This window comes from Papio anubis, chromosome 1 (genome assembly GCF_008728515.1).
Source record: "Papio anubis isolate 15944 chromosome 1, Panubis1.0, whole genome shotgun sequence".
NCBI classification, from domain to species: domain Eukaryota; kingdom Metazoa; phylum Chordata; class Mammalia; order Primates; family Cercopithecidae; genus Papio; species Papio anubis.
In genome coordinates, this window is record NC_044976.1 from 5,470,933 (window position 1) to 5,492,840 (window position 21,908).

Here is a 21,908-nt window from a genome sequence, read left to right on the forward strand (position 1 = left end):
TGGGCGGGGAGACGTCGGCACCGCCCCCTTAACCCCTCCGTGCCCGGCGCCGCCGCCCCCCGCGAGCGCGGGCTCGCCTGCCACCGGCGCGGCGCCCGCCCCCGGCTCTGCAGGATGAGTCACCGCCGTCCGCTCTCTCCCTCCGCCCTTCCGCGTCTTCCAGCTGACACCCGGGCCGGGGACAGTGAGTGACAAGTGCCAGCTCCGAGGGCGGCCTCGCCGTGCGCCGGGACCGGGAGCCTCCCAGGGTTGCCCATGACCCTCCCGGCCGGGCTGCTGAACCCAACCCGGGAGAGGCGAGCTCGGCCCAGAAACCAAAGCCACCCCTCCTTTCACGCCAGACTTCCCAAGGGCGGCGGCCCAGGTCCTGGGGCGACTGGGTACAATGGCTTTTTGTTTTGCTTTTTGTGTTCCACTAGTTTCAAGGGTTGCTAGTTAACCCCATCACGGGACACACTCAAAGGATAGGCTTTTTACCATTCTGGACCAAAGCAAGAACGCGTATAAAGTTTTTCAATGACTTTTTTTCTTGGCGCATTTATAAGTGAGTCGGGCCGGATTCCAGGAGTCGGCCCCATTCCTGTGTTCCTGCAGGAGCTTCTGACTCTACCACACAGGCGTTAACTTTAGTCGGCTTCAGGCGCAGTTGTAGTTTCAGAGCCTTCGGCGCAGCTGCTGGCTCCCGGGCCTCCCTGCAGCAGCTGCTCGGACTCCACGAGAGGGGAACTGGATATAAAGAGCGAGGGCTCAAAGTCAGATGGGAGACCGCCTTGAAACTAGGAGATGATGCCACTCAGCACAGTCCTCCCGTCACTTCTATTGTGGTGGGGAATGGTTAAAGAAGGAATCGCCCTTATTTTAGTTCCAATAGAGACAGCACCACTTTGAATGTCACTTGTAGGGAAAAAAGAGCCCTCCCTTGGAAGCCATTTTTTCTTCAGTGGAAGGTAGGCTTTGCTCAGTTTTAGAAAAGACCCCTACTTCACCACCAGGACTGCTGCTTTGCAGAGGACACTTGAGTTTGTGCTATTTTCCAGCCCCCTCTACACCCGGTGGGCCTTTGAGAACGCATTCCTGAGGAAGGCGCCCGCCCACGTGGGTCCCAGAGCAGGCCAGGCGCATGGGAGCTGGCTATCATTCGCTGGTTCTAGCGAGGTCTAGGTCCGCGCAGCCTTTCCAGAAGACATTTTGTTTTTATTTCACCTCTGAAATGAGAACCGCAGGCTTTCTCTTCTACTTAAAGTTTCACGTCATTTTGCCATAAGAATGCATCTGGTCTGAATTTCAGGGTGAGCATGGGCAGCACGGGCCCAAATCAGAAAACATTCAGGTACCCAGGCGGGCTGCCTGTTGCCCATAGAAGGACTGTTCACACAGCTATTCAAGGCAGCGGCAGCATTCCTGGGCCCAGGAGCAGGGCCAATAGCTTCCTTGCACAGGCTTTGTGACAAGAAAGCCTGAGTAGCCAGGAAGTGGAATGTTTGTAGGGAAAAGAACTCCCGTTCCCCGGGTCAGCTTACCCATCTTGCATAAGTCCAATGATTAAGTCAATAATGTTTCCATAGTTGAGGACTGAGTACGGTTCTTCTGTATTCCCAATAACGGGTTATTTTTAAATATCATATTTCAGTCTTACTATGTAGCCTTGAATAATGATGTATTTATTTAAATGGAAAGATGTTCAAGCTATAAAGTGAAAAATCAGATAACTCATTGTATCACCCAAATTGTTATATGTATTCATATGCCTAAAAACATTTATGAAGTTAACATTTTCGGCCAGGCGCAGTGGCTCACGCCTGTAATCCCAGCACTTTGGGAGGCCGAGGTGGGTGGATCACCTGAGATGGGGAGTTCGGGACCAGCCTGGCCAATACGGTGAAACCCTGTCTCTACTAAAAATAAAACAAATTAGCTGGGTGTGGTGGTGCACGCCTGTAATCCCAGTTACTCCGAGGAAGAGGCTGGGGCAAGAGGATTTCTTGAGGCCAGGAGTTTGAGACCAGCCTGGGCAACATAGTGAGACCCAATATTTTGAGTCTCAACAAAAAGTTTTCAAATTAGCCAGGCGTGGTGGCATGCACCTGTAGTCTCAGCTACTTGGGAGGCTGAAGTGGGAAGATCACATAAGCCCAGGTAACAGTGAGCTGTCATTGTTCCACTGCTCCCACTCTGCCTGCCCCACCCCTGAAAAAAAGAAAGAGCTAAATAGCATGCCTGGGTTAGTAGGTTATTCAAAATTCCTAACACAGCTGATAGGTCTAAATTGGTTCCTTTCTTTTCTCACCACATTCCTTTGTCGACTTAGCTATATATATACAAGGTTTCACATGCCTGGTAGGCCTGGGTTATCAATGAAATACTTCTTTTCTCAAGATATGAATTCTTAATTTTATTTTGAACTTAAGTTAACAGATAATGTACGTGTAATACAGAAAGAGAATGCAGGCAAGCAAAAACAAAATGAACATAACCACCTAGATGAAATGTTTTTTGTTTGTTTTTTGAGACGGAGTCTCAGTCTGTAGTGCAGTGGCATGATCTGAGCTCACTGCAACTTCTGCCTCCAGGTTCAAACACTTCAAGCTTGAACCCGGGAGGAGGAGGTTGCAGTGAGCCGAGATCGCGCCACTGCACTCCAGCCTGGGCGACAGAGTGAGACTCCATCTCAAAAAAAATAAATAAATAAAATAAAATTACAAAAATGGGCCGGGCGCGGTGGCTCAAGCTTGTAATCCCAGCACTTTGGGAGGCCGAGACGGGCGGATCACGAGGTCAGGCGATCGAGACCATCCTGGCTAACACGATGAAACCCCGTCTCTACTAAAAAGATACAAAAAACTAGCCGGGCGTGGTGGCGGGCGCCTGTAGTCCCAGCTACTCCGGAGGCTGAGGCAGGAGAATGGCGTGAACCCGGGAGGCGGAGCTTGCAGTGAGCCGAGATCGGGCCACTGCAATCCAGCCTGGGCGACAGAGCGAGACTCCGTCTCAAAAAAAAAAAAAAAAAAAAAACAAAAATGGTCATTACCTAAGTAACTTAAGATAATGTGATTTACCTGAACATTCTGAGGCTAAAAATTAAAAAGTGATTTAATCTGTGATGTTATTTAACAAATAATGTTATTATTTTAAAAAAACAACTCAATTTTGGTATTTAAATTCTAATTTAAGGCAGACAGAGCAAGAGGTGACTAAAATCATGTTACCTTTTTTTTTTTTTTTTTGAGACGGAGTTTTGCTCTTGTTGCCCAGGCTGGAGTACAGTGGTGCGATCTCGGCTCACCGCAACCTCCGCCTCCTGGGTTAAAGCAATTCTCCTGCCTCAGCCTTCCTGAGTGGCTGGGATTACAGGCATGAGCCACCACTCTCGGCTACTTTTGTATTTTTATTAGAGACGGGGTTTCTCCATGTTGGTCAGGCTGGTCTCAAACTCCTGACCTCAGATGATCCACCCGCCTCGGCCTCCCAGAGTGCTGGGATTACAGGCATGAGTCACCTCGCCCAGCCATGTTACCTTTTTTTTTGAGACAGGATCTCCCTCTGTTGCCCGGGCTGCAGTACAGTGGCACAATCTCAGCTAACTGCAAACTCTGCCTCCCAGGCTCAGGTGATCCTCCCACCTCAGCCTCCCAAGGAGCTGGGACTACGGGCGTGAGCCAACACACTTGGATAATTTTTTAAATTTTTTGTACAGGTGGGGTTTCGCTGTGATACCCAGGTTGGTCTTAAACTCCTGGACTCAAGCAATCCTCCAGCCTTGGTGCTGAGCCAAAGTGCTGAGATTACAGGCATAAGCCACCACGCCAGACCCTAAGGTCATTTTAAAAGTGGCTGTTTACAGCCTGGCCAACATGGTGAAACTCCATCTCTACTAAAAATACAAAAATTAGCCAAGCGTGGTGGCACACATCTATTATCCCAGCTGCTTCTGAGGCTGAGGCAGGAGAATCACTTGAACCCAGGAGGCAGAAGTTGCAGTGAGCCAAGATTGTGGCACTTGAGCATGGAGGACAGAGCAAGACTCCGTCTCAAAAAAAAAAAAAAAAAAGTGGTTGTTATTCTTTTTCTTCTTTAATAATATTTAGGAACACACCCCTTAGCCCCGATAAAGTCCACAGCTATTGTGCCTTTTCTTGTATCATACACCCTGATTTTTTCAGATTCCAGGTTTTCTAAGGTATAGTGTATAATGCACTCACCATATATAACTTCTTTTTCTTTTTTTTTTTTTTTTTGAGACGAAGTCTCCCTCTGTCGCCCAGGTTGGATTGCAGTGGCTCGACCTCGGCTCACTGCAGCCTCCAACTCCTGAGTTCAAGTGATTCTCCTGCCTCAGCCTCTGGAGTAGCTGGGATTACAGGCATGCACCATAACACCTGGCTACTTTTTCTATTTTTTGTAGAGATGGGGTTTCACCATGCTGGCCAGGCTGGTCTTGAACTCCTGACCTCAGGTGATCTGCCTACCTCAGCCTCCGCCAGGATTACAGGCATAAGCCATTGTGCCCAACCTAAACAATTTTTCTTTAAGCAATGTTGCACTATTCTCTATTTATTAAATGTATTTACATACGTAAATGAGATAGTGTAAGTAAAAACATTTAAACAGTGTTTGACATATAGTGGTAGTTATCTTTTTTTTTTTTTTTTTTTGAGACAGAGTCTTGCTCTATCCCCCAGGCTGGAGTGCAGTAGCACGATCTCAGCTCACTGCAACCTCCACCTCCCATGTTCAAGCCATTCTCCTGCCTTAGCCTCCTGAGTAGCTGGGATTACAGGCACCTGTCACCATGCCCAGCTGATTTTTGTATTTTTTTGTAAAGACGTGGTTTTGCCATGTTGGCCAGGATAGTCTCCAACTCCTGACCTCAAGTGATCCATCTGCCTTGGTCTCCCAGTGTTCTGGAATTACAGGTGTGAGCCACAGCACCCAGCCTTTAGCTATTAACTTTATTATTTATTTATTTATTTATTTATTTATTGAGACAGAGTCTTGTTGCCCAGGCTGGAGTGCAGTGGCGCCATCTTGGCTCGCCACAACCTCTGCCTCGCAGGTTCAAGCGATTCTTCTGCTTCAGCCTCCTGAGTAGCTGGGACTACAGGTGCGTGCTACCATGCCCAGCTAATTTTTTTAGTAGAGACGGGATTTCACTGTGTTGGCAAGGCTGGTCTCTAACTCCTGACCTTGTGATCCGTCTGCCTCGGCCTCCCAAAGTGCTGGGGTTACAGGTGTCAGCCACCGCACCCAGCCTAGCTATTACCTTTGTATTCTACCAGTATGAACTCAAGAAACTCATTTGATTCTTCTATGTGTAGGTCAGATTCACTATGTGAAACGCTGAAACTATATGGTCCAGAAATTACTAATGATTTCAAATGATTCACACACATTCATACAGTTTTCAAGTTACTAAAAGTTGAAAACAAGATTTTGTGGAATGTTCACTTTTTTCCCATCTCCTGGAAATGGAAGTGAGCAAGGTAGAAATCAGAGGGTAAAAAGAATTCCTAAGAATATACTGGGCTGTGCATGGTGGCTCATGCCCGTAATCCCAGCACTTTGGGAGGCCGAGGTGGGGAGATCGTTTGAGACCAGGAGTTCAAGATGAGCCTGGGCAATGTGGCAAAATCCCTTCACTACAAAAAATACAAAAATAGCCAGCACTTTGGGAGGCCTAGGAGGGCAGATGATGGGGGTCAGGAGATCAAGACCATCGTGACTAACACAGTGAAACCCCGTCTCTACTAAAAATATAAAAAAATTAGCCGGGCGTGGTGGCGGGCTCCTGTGGTCCCTGCTACTCCGGAGGCTGAGGCAGGAGAATGGCGTGAACCAGAAGGCGGAGCTTGCAGTGAGCCAAGATGGCGCCACTGCACTCCAGCCTAGGCGAAAGAGTGAGACTCCGTCTCAAAAACACAAAAACAAAACAAAAAAACCAAAAATAAGCTGGGTGTGCTGGTGCATGCCTGTAGACCCGGCTACTAGGAAGGCTGAGGCAGGAGGATCACCTGAGCTCAGAAGGCCTAGGTTGCAGTGACTGTAGTGAGCCGCGTTGGATCCACTGCACTCCAGGCTTAAAAAAAAAAAAAAAAAAAAAAAAAGAAAAGAGGCCGGGCGCAGTGGCTCAGGCCTGTAATCCCAGCACTTTGGGAGGCCAAGGCAGGCAGATGACCTGAGGTCAGGAGTTTGAGACTAGCTTGGCCAACATGGTGAAACTCTGTCTCTACTAAAAATACAAAAAATTAGGCTGGGTGCCGTGGCTCACACCCGTAATCCCAGCACTTTGGGAGGCCGAGATGGGCGGACCACAAGGTCAGAAGATGGAGACCATCCTGGCCAACATGGTGAAACCCTGTCTCTACTAAAATACAAAAAATTAGTTGGGCATGGTGGCGTGCACCTATAGTCCCAGCTTCTCGGGAGGCTGAGACAGAGGAATTGATTGAACTGGGGAGGTGGAGGTTGCAGTAAACTGAGATCACGCTACTGCACTCCAGCCTGGTGACAGAGCAAGACTCCGTCTCAAAAAAATAAAAAATAAATAAAATAATAATAAAAATTAAAAAAATAAAAAAACAAAAATAAATAAAAATTTGCCAGGTGCGGTGGCACACGCCTGTAATCCCAGCTACTTGGGAGGCTGAGGCAAGAGAATCGCTGGAACCTGGGAAGCAGAGGTTTCAGTGAGCCCAGATCGCGCCACTGCACTCAAGCCTGGGTAACAGAGCAAGACTCTGTCTCAAAAAAACAAAAACAAAAACGATTAAGCTGAACAAAAGGCTGAAACATTTTAAAAGCAAACCTTTGGTTATGCTCACACCTGCACTTAAGCACAGAGCTAAAATGGGAGACAGAAAGCTTTCTTGTATGTTCCCTCAAGTGGATGTAGTGTAGCTGCTGAGATTTAGGAAGGTGAAGCTATATTTGGTAAGTCAATTAAAATAACCACATTCTCAAGTTACTTACTGGGAAACCATGGTATTCTTAGTATTTTTAACTTGTTGCAACCTGTGCTAACGCTCGCTTTTTTCCTCCTCTCCTAAGTAACTATAATAATCAGAGAATTAGTATTCAGCAGTAGGTATAATTAGTTTGTTTTTTGTTTTTAGCAGAAAACGATCATAGACTCCAAGGATCTGGCTACTATGGTGAATGTTCTTGAACTAATCAAGGAATTTCAGATTCGCCCCCTGCAGCCCAGGAGTAGTACAATACACCTATAAAAAAACGAGAGATACTGAACAAACTTAAGCCTGTCACACAGAGAAAATCAATGTTTTTTTTCTTTTTTTGAGACAGTCTCACTCTGTTGCCAGGCTGGAGTGCAGTGGCATGATCTCCGCTCACTGCAACTTCTGCCCCCTGGGTTCAAGCGATTCTCCTGCATCAGCCTCCCAAGTAGCTGGGACTACAGGCGCATGCCACTATGCCCAGATAATTTTTGTATTTTTAGTAGAGACAGGGTTTCACCGTGTTGGACAGGATGGTCTTGATCTCTTGGCCTCGTGATTCGCCCGCCTCGGCCTCCCAAAGTGCTGGGATTACAGGCGCGAGAAAATAAATTTTATTACTCCACAGCTACATATTGTGAGATTGTTTGGGTCAACTACAAGTGGTATAGTCCTTTTCCTGAATTTAGGGAAAGGATGGTAAACATTAGTATCTACATTTCCTCCAAAGGGCTGTACTTTTCTTTTTTTTTTTGAGACGGAGTGTTGCTCTGTCACCCAGGCTGGAGTGCAGTGGTGCGATGCGGCTCACTGCAAGCTCTACCTCCCAGGTTCACGCCATTCTCCTGCCTCAGCCTCCCGAGTAGCTGGGACTACAGGAGCCCGCCACCACGCCCAGCTAATTTTTTGTATTTTTAGCAGAGACCGGGTTTCACCATGTTGGCCAGATGGTCTTGATCTCTTGACCTAGTGATCTGCACACCTCGGCCTCCCAAAGTGCTGGGATTACAGGCGTGAGCCACCGCGCCCGGCCCAAAGGGCTCTATTTGTAAGGGAAATGGAAAGACAAAAGAGGTCCTTTTTCATGAAGTTTTCTCTTTCACTGGAGTAGCAGGAAGGTACAGGTCATATCTATGTACTAAAAATTACTATTTACTAAAAACATATTCAATAAATATCCGGCGCGGTGGCTTATGCCTGTAATCCCAGCTCTTTGGGAGGCTGAGACAGGCAGATCACCTGAGGCCAAGAGTTCGAAACCAGCCTGGCCAACATGGTGAAACCCCGTCTCTACTAAAAATACAAAAAATTAGCCGGCTGTTGTGGCGCATGACTGTAATCCTAGCTACTCGGCAGGCTGAGGCAGGAGAATCGCTTGAACCCGGGAGATGGAGGTTGTGGTGAACCGAGATCACACTACTGCACTCCAGCAGGGGCAACAAGAGTGAAACTGTCTCAAAAAAGAAAAAAAAGAAAGAAAAATAAACTCTCAAATTGGAAATGAAGGACTTACTCAGAATAATTGACTTGTTGACAAAACTGAGCTTAGAATTCAGGAGAAAATCCCAAACATGGATTGAGTCAGGGGACAGATTTTCAGACCCAAGTGATAACTTTTGCTCAGAATGGGTATTCACGCCAGGCAGGCAAGGTAGCTCAGGACTGTAAACTACAATTTGGGAGGCCTAGGCAGGAGGATCCCTTGAGTCCAGTTCCAGAACAGCCTGGGCAACATAGGGAGACCCCGACTTAAAAAAAAAAATTAGGCGGGAAATGGCGGCTCACACCTGTAATCCCAGCACTTTGGGGGAGGCCAAGGCAGGCGACTATTCTTTTTTTTTTTTTGAGATGGAGTTTCACTCTTGTTGCCCAGGCTGGAGTGCAATGGCGCAATCTCAGCTCACTGCAACCTCCGCCTCCCTGACCCATGTTGGTCAGGCTGGTCTTAAACTCCCGACCTCAGGTGATCTGCCTGCCTGGGCCTCCCAAAGTGCTAGGATTACAGGCGTAAGCCACTGCACCTGGCCCGATAACTTCTTAGTCTGTGTATGTGTGTGGGGAAGAATTTAATGTTTATTATGTGAAACATTTACCATAGGGGATAATAATGAGGTGTGAAAAAAAAAAATCCCTCTTCTTTCATTTGTGTTTCACCTCTAATAATTATTCCTGGCCAGGCGCGGTGGCTTACGCCTGTAATCCCAGCACTTTAGGAGGCCGAGGCGTGCAGATCACGAGGTCAAGAGATCAAGACCATCTGGCCGACATGGTGACACCTCGTCTTTACTAAAAATACAAAAATTAGCTGGGTGTGGTGGCGGGTGCCGGTAGTCCAGGCTACTCTGGAGGCTAAGGCAGGAGAATCGCTTGAACCCGGGAGGTGGAGATTGCAGTGAGCCGAGATCACACCACTGTACTCTAGCCTGGCGACAGAGAGAGATTCCATCTCAAAAAAAAAAAAAAATCCTTCTTTTTGGTATTTACATTTTTAAACTACCAACAGGATCATCACCTTCTTAGCAGTGTTTCTTATTCTGGCAAAACAAGTTGCTCCTTGTGATATGACCTTGGGCAATACTGGCTAACCTTGGGACCTCTGCTTTGGTCACAGTAACCAGGTAACATTCCAAATCTGACTAAATCATCTGAATGTGCAATTGTATAAGAAGTTGTTAATCAAGACTCGATGGGCCAAGTCCGATGTCTCTGTTTTAATCATAGTAATTCTATGTTTTATCTTGTAAGGTACCTCAATTTATCACCTCTGGGAAGCCCTCCAATGGGCTATAATATTGCAGAAATAAAACAACAACAACAGTAAGCTACCATTTATTTAGCCAGGCACTACGCTAAAAATTTAACAGCTTAGGAAACTGAGGCTCAGAGAAGTATTTCTAAGATTAACACCATCTCCTATTAAATATCTTCATCAGAATGATCATAACCCTTGAAATAGCAACAGCCAGCTGATGTAGCATTAGGCGCCTGTCACATATCTTACTAGTATCTCCAAGAGTTCGTTTTCTAATTTGAATTTTAAATTTTGTGTTACTCCCCTTTAACTTCTTAGAAGCTACCAAACGGGTTACTGAATCATCTGCGTTTTTTACTTACCTTTTCCCCCCACTTTCGTATGGTTATTAAAAATGTTCCCGTCAGGCCGCCTTTTGGTCATCGCATAGGGGCAGTCCCCTCCGTGTCCGGCCAGCCCTCCACACGTACAGCTGTCAGATACTCTGCGGTCCAGCATTTATACACTGCCCATCCCAGTTAAACACCAGTGAACAAGTACCAGTCGATGCCAGTACTAAACACCGCGTCTCCGCCTCGCCCTGCGGGCCGGTCTCCTCCTCCGAGGATATTCAGGAGAGTGGGAAAACGGCCCGTCCCAAGGTTAAGCGAAGGCGGCAACAGAAAGCGAACTGAACGCACACCTCTTTAGAACACTGACAACGCTGGCCCGGTGTTTTTAATGAACGAACCCGGCCACCTCGAGTGAATCCCGCAGATGCCTAGAGAAGACCCCGGTCCAGTCCCGGCCCCGCGGACCCGGAGCAGGGAGCCGCGCGAAGCCCGCAGCCGCGAAAACAACTTCGCTGAGCCAGGCCTGGCGCGGGGGCCCGGGCGACGACTCCGCCCTCAGCGGGGAGCCGGGAGCTGGGCCCGGCCGGGCCGCGACGTCAGCGTCCCCGCCCCCGCCGCCCCTACTCCCGGCCGGGCCTCGGGGACCCTAGCCCCACAAAGGGGCGCGAACCCCAAGCAAGAGATGAGGAAGGGGAGGTGCCAGCCGCCGCCGCCCTTCGCAACACGGGCCGGCAGCCCCGCCCCCACCGCCGCAGCGACCCCCGCCCCCGCGCCCGCCGAGACCGAGGCGCTACCGCTCACACTGCCCCTCCCCCCGCGGCCGAGCCGGCGCGGGCCCCCGCACCACCCCCGCTCCCGCGGCCTCGAGTCCAGAAGACCCGCCTCCACACACCGGGCCGCCGCCGCGGAGCCTCATGGGGGTTGGAGTCCCCAAGGCTTCCTTTGTGCGCAGTATTGGCGGGCCGTGGACTACCACTCCCACAAGGCACCGCGCCCGCCCCCTCTCCGCTGGCTTCCAGTCGTCACCCAGACTACATTTCCCGAAAGGCCTCACGGCTCTCCCGCCCTCCCTCCCGAGACACGAGCCGAACTGGGCGTCAGGTCGGGGAGCCGGTCGGGTTCCCGCTCGCCGCCGCCGCCCCCCGCAGCCACTCTCCCGCTTCTACCGCCGCGGGAGCTGCATCGTCCACTCCGCTCGGCGGTGGAAGCGCCGGTCCGGGGTCACAGCCTGAGAAGCGACGCGCTGAGCCCCCCATCACCTCCAGCCCGGGCGACCCCTCCCGGGTCCGCCCTCGCCCTGCGCAGCCGCCCGAGCCCCCAGCCCCGGGCGGCCCAGCTCCCGCATCCCAGCTCCTGCACTCTCGCAGCCGCCGCCCCCCGCCCGGAACATGGACTCTGACTCTTGCGCCGCCGCCTTCCACTCGGAGGTGAGTGAAACTGTGCGCCCAAATCGCCCCCGACCACCCCCTCCGCGATTTTGCTCTCCTCAGGCAGCCGGACCCCTGGTCGCCCGGAGCGCCGCCCTCCCCTTCCCCCGCTTTCCCCTTGTCGGCCCCCCCCTGGAGCCCAACCCCCGCCCCCTGCTCGGGCCCGCGCTCGGTTCTCCCCACCGGGCCTCGCCTCCGCGTCCCCTCCGCGGACCTCCGCGTCCTCCCCGCGCCCTTTCCCCAGGGCCGTTGCGCCTATTTCTCTCCCCGTGGACGCCCCTCTCCGGCCTCGCGTCGCCCCGGGACCTGTCGGCGCCCCCAGCCCCTCCCCACCGGCCTGCTTACTCTTTCCCCGCCCCCGGGGACGCGGTCCGAGCCGCCGCCCGCCCGTGGCTCCGGTTGCTCTAGAGGAGTTTTAGGCCCCCCTCGGACGGGGGTCGGCTCCCGCGGCCCCCGGCTGCTCCCCCTATCCCCCGGGCCCGCTGGCCCGCGCCCCGCCCCCTGACTCCGCGCGCGGCCCAATCGGCCCCCGCCCCCTACGGCCTCCGGGGGCCGAGTCCTTCGGGGGCCCCACCCGCTCTGAGGACCCGAGTCCTGCCCCCACCCACCGTCCCCCGGCGCGCTGGCCTCCTTCGGACCCCGCCCCCGCCAGGCTCTGCTGGCTCGGCCCCGACTCACTCCCCCTCCTTCCGGGGATCAGCCCTCGGGGCTCCCGGCCGCCCCCCCGCGCGGTCCCTTCCCCCCAGCCGAGGCGCGTTGGGGTCGCGAGTGCGGGTCCGGCGACCGCGGGCGGGTGGGGGAGGGGAGGCGGCGCAGGAGCCCGCCGGTCGCTGCCGCCCCCGGGAGTTCGCAGGGCCTCCCCAGGCCTGGGACCCCCGAATCCTGCCTGGCGCCCCCTCCCACATACCCGCGGGATGGGCCCCGCACCTTCCGGGGCCGAGTGTCGCGGGGGGCGGCTGCGGCAGGAGGGCGGGTGGGGGCCGCTCCGCCATCTGCTTTCGGAGGAGGCGGCCGGGCGGGTGGCGTGGGCCGGGTGGGGGCGGCGTGGAGCCCCCCCATTCCCCGCGCCGGTGCCTCCCGCGCGTCCCCGTCCCGAGGCCGCCGCCGCCCTCCACTTGGCATTCGGGTTCTTGACCCACTTCTGTTGGTTCCCCGCCGAAAGAAAAGTTCTTCGCGGGAGTTGGAGGCCGGGGTGGCGGCCCGCGGTTCCCGGGGCTCGGCAGGCTCGCCAGTGCGGGGAGCGCGGTCACCGCGGGCCTTCGCCTCCGCTCCGTGGACGGCCCTGGGGTCCACGCGGGTGGGAGAGGAGCAGGTTTGCTTGAATCAGGTTGAGAAAACAATTTTCTAAGGCGACTGACTTTCTGAAAGGAAACCCGCGGGCTGCACGCCTGCTCCTCGCGGCGGTAGGGGCGGCCCGAGACCCCTGCCCCCCATTTCCCCTCCGGCTTTTCCCCAGCAGACCGGCGGCCGGGTAACAGCACCTCGGAAAGAATGGGGGTGGGTCGGACAAGGCACTGAAAGGAACCTGAGGGAACGTGCTGGGCGAATAAACAGCAATACAGCACACTTGTTTTGCTTAGGAGCAAATAAGAGCTCCATCTCTCCGTGCTTCTCAGGAGAAAAATCTCTTCTTGTAATGGGTGTTTCTAGGTTGAATAGGGCTGGGACCCGCGAGCAAAAACCTCCACTATTCCATTTAAATGTAGGACTAAGCTTCGCAGTAAGATTCCTGGTTTATTGTGAGTTGAGTCATTCGGGTGCCTGGCATCCCGACTGCTGGGAGAGCGGAGGGGACCCTCTGAGCATGAGAGAGGGGTTCTCAGGTGGTGCTAGCTTGGCAGCGTCAGCCAGGAATCAGCTCCAGGGTCCAGGTCTCCGAGAACTCTGGAGAATGAGTGGTTGATTATTTATTTATTTTTTTGAGGCGGAATCTTGCTCTGTCTCCCAGGCTGGAGTGCAGTGGCGTGATCTTGGCTCACCGCAACCTCCGCCTCCGGGTTCACGCGATTCTCCTGCCTCAGCCTCCTGAGTAGCTGGGACTACAGGCTCACGCCACCACGCCCAGCTAATTTTTGTATTTTGGGTAGAGACGGGGTTTCACCATGCTGGTTTCGAACTCCTGACCTCGTGATCTGCGCGCCTCGGCCTCCCAAAGTGCTGGGATTACAAACGTGAGCCACTGCAACTGGCGAGTGGTTGATTTTTGAATCGCTAACATCAGTTACAGCTGCTGCAGCAGTTCATACTCAGAATGTAAAATCTGTAGCAAAAAAGTAGTTATTAGAGCTTCTCCTGATAGACCTGTGGAGACTAATAGATAACGTCAGAGAATGCCACATGAGCTCTAAGAATCAGTCCTTTGTACACATTTTTATCTCCCAGCTGATTTCCCCGCATTCTTGGCATAAAGTTTTAATACTCCTCTTCCTACTTTCTGAAAATGGTGTTATTTCTTGACCTGAACTTACCTTATCTTGTTTGTGGACCATTTAAATCTAACGGTATTTTTTGAGTGGTTGACTACAAAAGTTCCAGCTTACTTTTGTTTCTGTGATTCTGCCTAGTAGCTTCTCCTTCAAACACATTCCCTCTTCTCTCCCCTTAATAGGAATACTCCCCCAGTTGCAAGAGGCGCAGGACCGTGGAAGACTTCAACAAATTCTGCACCTTTGTCTTGGCCTATGCTGGCTACATCCCTTATCCCAAGGAGGTAATCTTCTGAGTTTCTGAGACCTTTCTGGATGGGTAGTCAAACCCCAGTGCCTCCGCCGCAAGCTTGTGGGCTTCTGACTGGTCAGTGGGTCAGTAGATTTGGGAGGGGCTGCTTGTGGTGGCCTCAGTCACTAGTCTGGCAGAAATCTGTTTCTTGAGAGTTTGAATTAGCTAGGGAAATGGTTCTAAAACTCTGGTAGAAAATGCAGGCTTGTCTAGAAAATGGTTTAGTAAACTTTCTTTTTTTTTTTTTTTGGAATGGAATCTTGACTCTGTCGCCCAGGCTGGAGTGCAGTGGCATAAACTCCACCCTCGGGTTCAAGGGATTCTCCTGCCTCAGCCTTCTCAGTAGCTGGGATGACCGGTGTGCGCCACCATGCTCAGCTAATTCTTTTTTGTATTTTAGTAGAGACAGGGTTTCACCTTGTTGGCCAGACTGGTCTGGAAGTCCTGACCTCAGGTGATCTGCCTGCCTCGGCCTCCCAGAGTGCTGGGCTTACAGGCATGAGCTACCACCCAGCCAGTTTAGTAAACTTTGAAAGTTTATTTACAAATAAAGTATGTGATATCTGCTTGCTCTTTTTGTTTGTTTGTTTGAAATGGAGTCTAGCTCTGCCGCCCAGCCTGGAGTGCCATGGTGCAATTGTGACTCACTGCAACCTCCGCCTCCTGGGTTCAAGCGATTCTCCTGTCTCAGCCTCACAAGTAGCTGGGTGCGCCATCATGCCCAGTTAGTTTTTGTATTTGTACTAGAGACGGGGTTTAACTGTGTTGTCCAGGCTGGTCTCGAACTCCTGACCTCATGATGCCTGCCTCGGCCTCCCAAAAGTGCTGGGATTACAAGCGTGAGCCACTGCACCTGGCCGTCTGCTTGCTCTTAATAAGGGTCTGTAGTTATTGACTGTTGACCATGGCTGGACACTATTCTTGGCCTTTGTAATGCTATGAGGTAGGTGCTATTTTTCTTATCTCCAGTTTGTAAGATGAGGAAAGTGAGGCATAGAGAGGGAAAACTTTGCCTTAGGTCACCTACTAATTAGTGGTGGAGCTTGGGGTTCAACCAGATGGCTGGACTCGGTGCACGTGCTGTCTCTCTCTCAGCTCCCTGGCTGCCTGAAATGCGCATTATTGTGTTCAGGAACTCACGGCTACAACTTGATGTAGATGAAGGAGGTTTTTTTTTTTTTGCTTGCTGAGAAAAGGGCAGGACTGGAGGAGAGCTGCTGTGGTGCTCAAACTTCAGGCCTCTTTCATATTCTGTTATTAAGCTCAAAATTGAATAATCCAGGTTTTTTTTTTTTTTTTTTTTTTTTGAGACAGGTCTTGCTCTGTTGCCCAGGCTCGAGTGCGGTGGCATGATCTTGGCCCACTGCAACCTCTTTCTGCTGCACTGAAGTGATCCTCCCACCTCAGCCTTCCAAGTAGCTGGGACTACAGGCCTACTGCCACGCCCACCTAATTTTTGTATTTTTAGTAGTACAGGGTTTCGCCATGTTGACCAGGTTGGTCTCAAACTCCTGGCCTCAAGTGACCCACCTGCCTTGGCTTCCCAAAGTGCTGGGATTACAGGCGTGAGCCACCGTGTTTGGCCATAATTTTATTTTTTTTGTAGAGACAAGGTCTCACCGTGTTGCCGAGGCTGGACGTGAGGTAGTGATACTCCTGCCTTGGCCTCCCAGAGTGTTGGATTTACAGGCACGAGCCACTGTGCCCAGCTGCATTCAGTACATTTCTAGCAGGTAAACTGCCAACATAGGTGGCTAATGCCTACTTTCTTTTTTTCTTTTTTTTTGAGACGGAGTCTTGCTTTGTGGCTCAGGCTGGCGTGCAGTGGTGCGATCTCAGCTCACTGCAACCTCTGCTTCCTGGGTTCAAGCAATTCTCCCTGCCTCAGCCTCCCAAGTAGGTGGGATTATAGGCGTCCGCCATCATGCCTAGCTAATTTTTATTGTATTTTTAGTAGAGAGGGGGTTTCACCATGTTGGCCAGGCTGGTCTCGAACTCCTGATCTCAGGTGATCCACCCGCCTCAGCCTCCCAAAGTGCTGGGATTACAGGCGTGGGCCACCACACCCAGCCTAATGCCTGTTTTCTAACAACGAGAACGTTGCCACTGTTTGCAGATGATATACTTGTGATCTGAAGGAACCACAGAGTTTACTTCACTGCTTTGGGGCAGTAATTACCTACTTGGATTTTGCAATATTTTGGAATGTCTAGTTTTTTAAGAGTGTCAGGAAATTCTCAAAACTAATTTAAATTTACTTAATATATCTCTTAGGAGGGCAAATGGAAGGAGAGGTTTTACAATCAGGGAAAGATGAGCAGATAGGAGTGGGTGTCCACAGCACTCCTTCCCACAGACACCTGTTGCACATTGATTAATTTTCTGTCTCTAAGATGGGGCTGAGGGTTCGGCAGGGAGTTTCTCTCCTTGTGGCATCATATTAAACTCATGGCACTGTGGTTTTTTTTCTTTTTGGGGGTTTTTTTTTGACAAGGAATCTCACTCCATTACCCAGGCTGGAGTGCAGTGGCACAATCTTGGCTCACTGTAGCATTCGCCTCCCGGGTTCAAGTGATTCTCCTGCCTCAGCCTCCCAAATAGCTGGGACTACAGGTGCTCACCACCACACCCAGCTAATTTTTGTATTTTCAGTAGAGATGGGCTTTCACTATGTTGGCCAGGTTGGTCTTGACTCCTGGTCTCAGGTGATCCACCTGCCTTGGCCTCCCAAAGTGCTGGGATTACAGGTGTGAGCCACCGCGCCTGGCCAGAACTCGTGGTACTGTTGCTTCAAGTGTGATGCTGATGGGTAGAGAAGCACAAAGTTGTGCGGATGTCTCTGGAGGTCTGACCTGGCTGGGTAGCTGGGGATGCTCTGGTTTGGGCTGGATCTTGTCACCAGTAACTGGAATCCACCACCTTTATCTTTTTAGGAACTCCCTTTAAGGAGCAGCCCCAGCCCTGCCAACAGCACTGCTGGTACCATTGACAGCGACGGCTGGGATGCGGGTTTCTCAGACATCGCGTCCTCAGTGCCCTTGCCAGTCTCTGACCGCTGCTTTAGCCACCTGCAGCCCACTCTCTTGCAGCGAGCCAAACCCAGTAACTTCCTGCTGGACAGAAAGAAAACGGACAAGCTGAAGAAGAAGAAGAAGAGGAAGCGCAGAGACAGCGATGCGCCCGGGAAGGAGGGGTACAGGGGTGGCTTGCTGAAGCTGGAAGCCACTGACCCCTACGTGGAGACCCCTACGAGTCCCACCTTGCAGGATATCCCCCAGGCTCCCAGCGACCCCTGCTCGGGCTGGGACTCCGATACTCCCTCCAGTGGATCTTGTGCCACTGTGTCACCTGATCAGGTCAAAGAAATAAAAACTGAAGGCAAACGGACTATCGTCCGGCAGGGAAAGCAGGTGGTGTTCCGAGACGAGGACAGCACTGGCAATGATGAGGACATCATGGTGGACTCAGGTGAGTGGTCTCTGAAGGATGATGACTCTTGCTGGCTGGTGGTTAGAGGAGAGGTTATTTTATTAAGTGGTCATCTCTCTGGGGCAGAGGGGTCTGGTTCCTTCTGTAGAGTGTGACAGCCCCAGTGTCCAAGGAGGAGAAGAGCTGCAGGAATGTGGATATCGAGATGTTTAGGAAGGGGTTGATTGCCGCTAGAGACAGCTGAGATTCCAAGACCTCAGAACATAAAAAGGATATAGTTCTAAGTAAGCATCCAAATAAGCATCCAGGCTGGGCGCAGTGGCTCCACCAGTAATGCCAGCACTTTGGGAGGCCAAGGCAGGTGGATTGCTTGAGCTCAGGAGTTGGAGACCAGCCTGGGCAGCATGGCAAAGCCCTGTCACTGCAAAAATACAAAAAAAGGCTGGGCGCGGTGGCTCACGCCTGTAATCCCAACACTTTGGGAGGCCGAGGCGGGCAGATCACGAGGTCAGGGGTGCGAGAGCAGCCTGACCAACGTGGTGAAACCCCGACTCAACTAAAAATAAAAAAAAAATTAAAAAAATTAGCTGGCTGTGGTGGTGCGTGCCTGTAATCCCAGCTACTCAGGAGGTTGAGGCAGGACAATCACTTGAACCCGGGAGGTGGAGGTTGCAGTGAGCCAAGATCGCGCCATTGCACTCCAGTCTGGGTAACAGCAAAACTCCGTCTCAAGAGAAAAAAAGAAAAACAATAGTTAGCCTAGTGTGGTGGTGTGTGCCTGTAGTCCCAGCTACTTGGGTGGCTGAGGTGGGAGGATGGCTTGAGTGCAGGAGTTTGAGGCTGCAATGAGGTGTGATTGCACCACTGCACTCCAGCCAGGGTGACAGAGTGAGACCCTGTCTCAGGAAAAAAAAAAAAAAAAACAGCCTCTGGGGGGTACCTCGTGCCCCCCCATTTTTTTGCCCCCCTTTGCGCTTTTTTTTTTTTTTTTTTTTTTTTTTTGAGACAGAATCTCCCTCTGTCGCCCAGTCTGGAGTGCAGTGGCCGGATCTCAGCTCACTGCAAGCTCCGCCTTCCGGGTTCACACTGTTCTCCTGCCTCAGCCTCCTCTGAGTAGCTGGGACTACAGGCGCCGCCACCTCGCCCGGCTAGTTTTTTGTATTTTTAGTAGAGACGGGGTTTCACCGTGTTAGCCAGGATGGTCTCGATCTCCAGACCTCGTGATCTGCCCGTCTCGGCCTCCCAAAGCCTTTTCAGAGAGAAGTGTCAGCTTCGAGTGGGAATTGGAAGTGTTCTCGTCAGTTGAGTAGTGGGTTTCATAGAAACCCAGCTGATGGCGAGGAACGACGGGAATTTGTCTTCCCTCGTTAAGAGTATCTTTCCTTGCAGATGATGATTCCTGGGACCTCGTGACCTGCTTCTGCATGAAGCCATTTGCCGGCCGCCCCATGATCGAGTGTAATGAGTGCCACACCTGGATTCACCTGTCCTGTGCGAAAATCCGGAAATCCAATGTTCCGGAAGTGTTTGTCTGCCAAAAGTGCCGGGACTCCAAGTTTGACATCCGCCGTTCCAACCGCTCGCGGACGGGCTCCCGGAAGCTGTTCCTGGACTGACTGCTGACTGGCGAGGAGGCTGCGAGCGTGGAATCGGAAGCGACGGTGTGCTTTTTTGCCCTTCTCTTAGTTGAGCACAGAACTCTCAGCTCTGGTGCGGGCAGATCCCTGCCATTTAGGTGCCTAAGCAAAAGGACAGGCTGTCCGAGGTAGAAACTGTACATAGCCGGTGACCGAATGCAACCTTTGCCGGCCAGCGTTGCTGCCAGAGCTGCGTTTCCTGCAGTGGAGGTGGACTGGACACCCACGTGCAGCGGGTTTGGCTCGTTTGAAAATGAGGGTCCATGGTAGCTGTGCGTTTTGCTATCTTTGCTAAGAGATTCCCGCTGATTGGGCTCAGTGCCAGCTGTTACTCTGCTTCCACTGTGTTGGGGAGAGGTGTTCGGTTTCCCCGGCCTGTTAATGAACAGCCATACGTGTAAGCTTTTTCTTGCGTGTTAAGTCTTTTACCAAAAGTGTCTGTACAGCAACCATCCAAGTTGCCCCTACTTAGTGGCTTGCCCTCTGCCTGCCTCAGCTGCTGCGTGATAGCCTGGGGGAGGCACTGGCGGGAGGCCTCGGGCTCCCCTCAAAGGGCGCTGGGGTGGCGGGTCAGCTCGTGGTTCTTAGGTTTCCTTCTGTTTGTTAAAAGGGACAATGTGGCCACTTCTCTGTGGAAAGGGAGTTGGTTGGGGGGTTGAGGTGGCCCGTGTTCATAACTCAGTTTCCTGTGTTGCACGATGTAAAAACCCTGTCTTTTTGCACGATGCAGCCAAAAGTATTGGCTGATTTCTTGCTGAGCGCCCTCTTAGTTGGTGTGTGAGGTCTTGGTGGGGCCCAGGCCAGCTGTTTGCGAGTGTGGGAACTCGTAGGTTCTGTCTTTCTCTCTTCCTTTCACCTCATTCTGGTAGCAGCATAAAGGTTAGGCAATCACTGGGACCCGCATGGTGTTCCTCTAAATAATAGGGTAAAGGAGAGTTGGGAGGGAGGCCTCTCCGCTGGGTGATTCTTGTGTGCCCTTTAGACAGGCTGGCCTGCCGGTTCCACGGGGCAAGGTTAGGACTTGAGTCCTTTTTTTCTGTTTGGAGTTGGTGAGTGAGTGAGAGGGTAACATGGGCCTTCAGGATGACCCCTTGGAACTGTGCTGAGTTCCTTAGATCTCAGCTGGGATCCTGGACCCGGGAGGCCCCTGTGAGGGCCAGCTCTGGAGAAACCTGGGAGTTGATGCCGGAGGCTGTGAAAGAACTCTGCTCGAGGGCAGGGTACCCCCGGAACACTGGTGGTTCTGGGGCTAGAAGGGAGAGGGGCTCCGGCTTTCTCTGAAAAGAATACTGCTCTTCAGCAGTTCAAGTACTTGTTCTCAAAACATTTTCTAATTGATTGGTAGGTTTTCATAAGCATTGTTTCTTTAAGGCATGGAAAGGGAAGAATACTCAAGCGAGTCATGTTTGTTTTCAGCGGGATGGGCCCGCGTTCTCCCTGCTGGGGGCTTCCCCTTCATGTGGCACCTTTGTGCCAGGCCACCAGGCAGACTCTTCCCACCTTCCCCTACTGAAGCACCAAGGGGCTTGAACCATAATTTGGCTAATCAGAGGCATTTTTTTTGTCCTAGTATCTTTCACACTTGTCCAACCGTCTTATTTTTTTAAAGTTCTGTTGCTTGTATTAACATGAAACTAGAGAGAAATAGTTTCTGAAGCCAGTTTATTGTGAAGATCTCCAAGGGGGGAGGTTCTATAGAGAAAAATAGTAAGCTGGTTTAGAAACTACCTTCTCTCCAGACACTTGTCTGGTTCTGACCAGGGCAAACAGCCAGGGTGCATTGGAGAGGAGTTTGCCAAAGATCTGCCCTGAGATAATGCCTGTCCAGTGTCTTCACCACATGAATAACCAAAGCTCCAAAGTGGTTTTCTTCTTTTTTTAAAAAAAATTCCACAAGCTTTTAAAGGTGCATTTAAGAATCCATGTGACTTTAGAGTGGAACTGCCAGCCCTGGCAACTGTCATGTGTGCTAGAAGGTTCGACGCCTCTGGAATGCATGTGGTACTCATCTCCATTTTGTTTCCTTGATTGCATTTTTGTTCTTTTAGCAGATCTGTCCCTGTGGGTGGTGTCTAAGAAGTCGGACACCTTGGTTTTTGTGTTAGATTGAGCTGGGCAGCTGCAATCAGCTTCTTTATATGCAAATTAGGCATGACCCATCTGGGGCTCCTGGTTGGTGGCTAATGAAGTGAGGGGAGGGAAGGATGTCACCCCAAAAGTAGGCCCTCCCATCAGTTTTGGCCAGGCCAGACACTTCACATCGTTTACATGGTTCTGTGTAATTTTAAAGTTTATGTGTATAAAGCGAAGCTGTTTCTGTGAAACTGTATATTTTGTAAATAAATATATTGCTACTTTGAGGTTCATGATTCAAGGTTCAGGCAATGGTGTTGTGTGCTGAAGGACAGTTGTGTTACTTCTCTACTCACTACCTCCCCAAACCATGATTACATCAGGTCTCTGGGAAGGCAACCTCTCAGTGTGCACTTAGCAGGATGGAAAATGTCCACGGAGTTAATGTACCTTGCTGGTGAATTCCTCAGAAACAAACCACAGGATGAGTAGATGTGAATGGTTTTTGCAGTTTCTTCATCAGATTGTGGATTAGCTCAAGCCCTAGTGAGTGGTTAGCCTACTTTTGATTGATTTATTTTTTTTTTTGA

The 21,908-nt window shown here is 51.4% G+C and overlaps 1 protein-coding gene across 1 annotated transcript; it reads left to right on the forward strand.

Annotated features, from left to right (window-relative positions):
* Positions 1-10,853: 10,853 nt before the first annotated feature.
* PHF13 (PHD finger protein 13) lies at positions 10,854-21,614 on the forward strand. The gene is made up of 4 exons (XM_003891044.3): positions 10,854-11,461; positions 14,070-14,171; positions 17,113-17,647; positions 18,998-21,614. Exons 1-4 carry the CDS (start codon positions 11,423-11,425, stop codon positions 19,222-19,224), a joined length of 903 nt encoding a protein of 300 aa, XP_003891093.1. The 5' UTR covers positions 10,854-11,422; the 3' UTR covers positions 19,225-21,614.
* Positions 21,615-21,908: the final 294 nt, after the last annotated feature.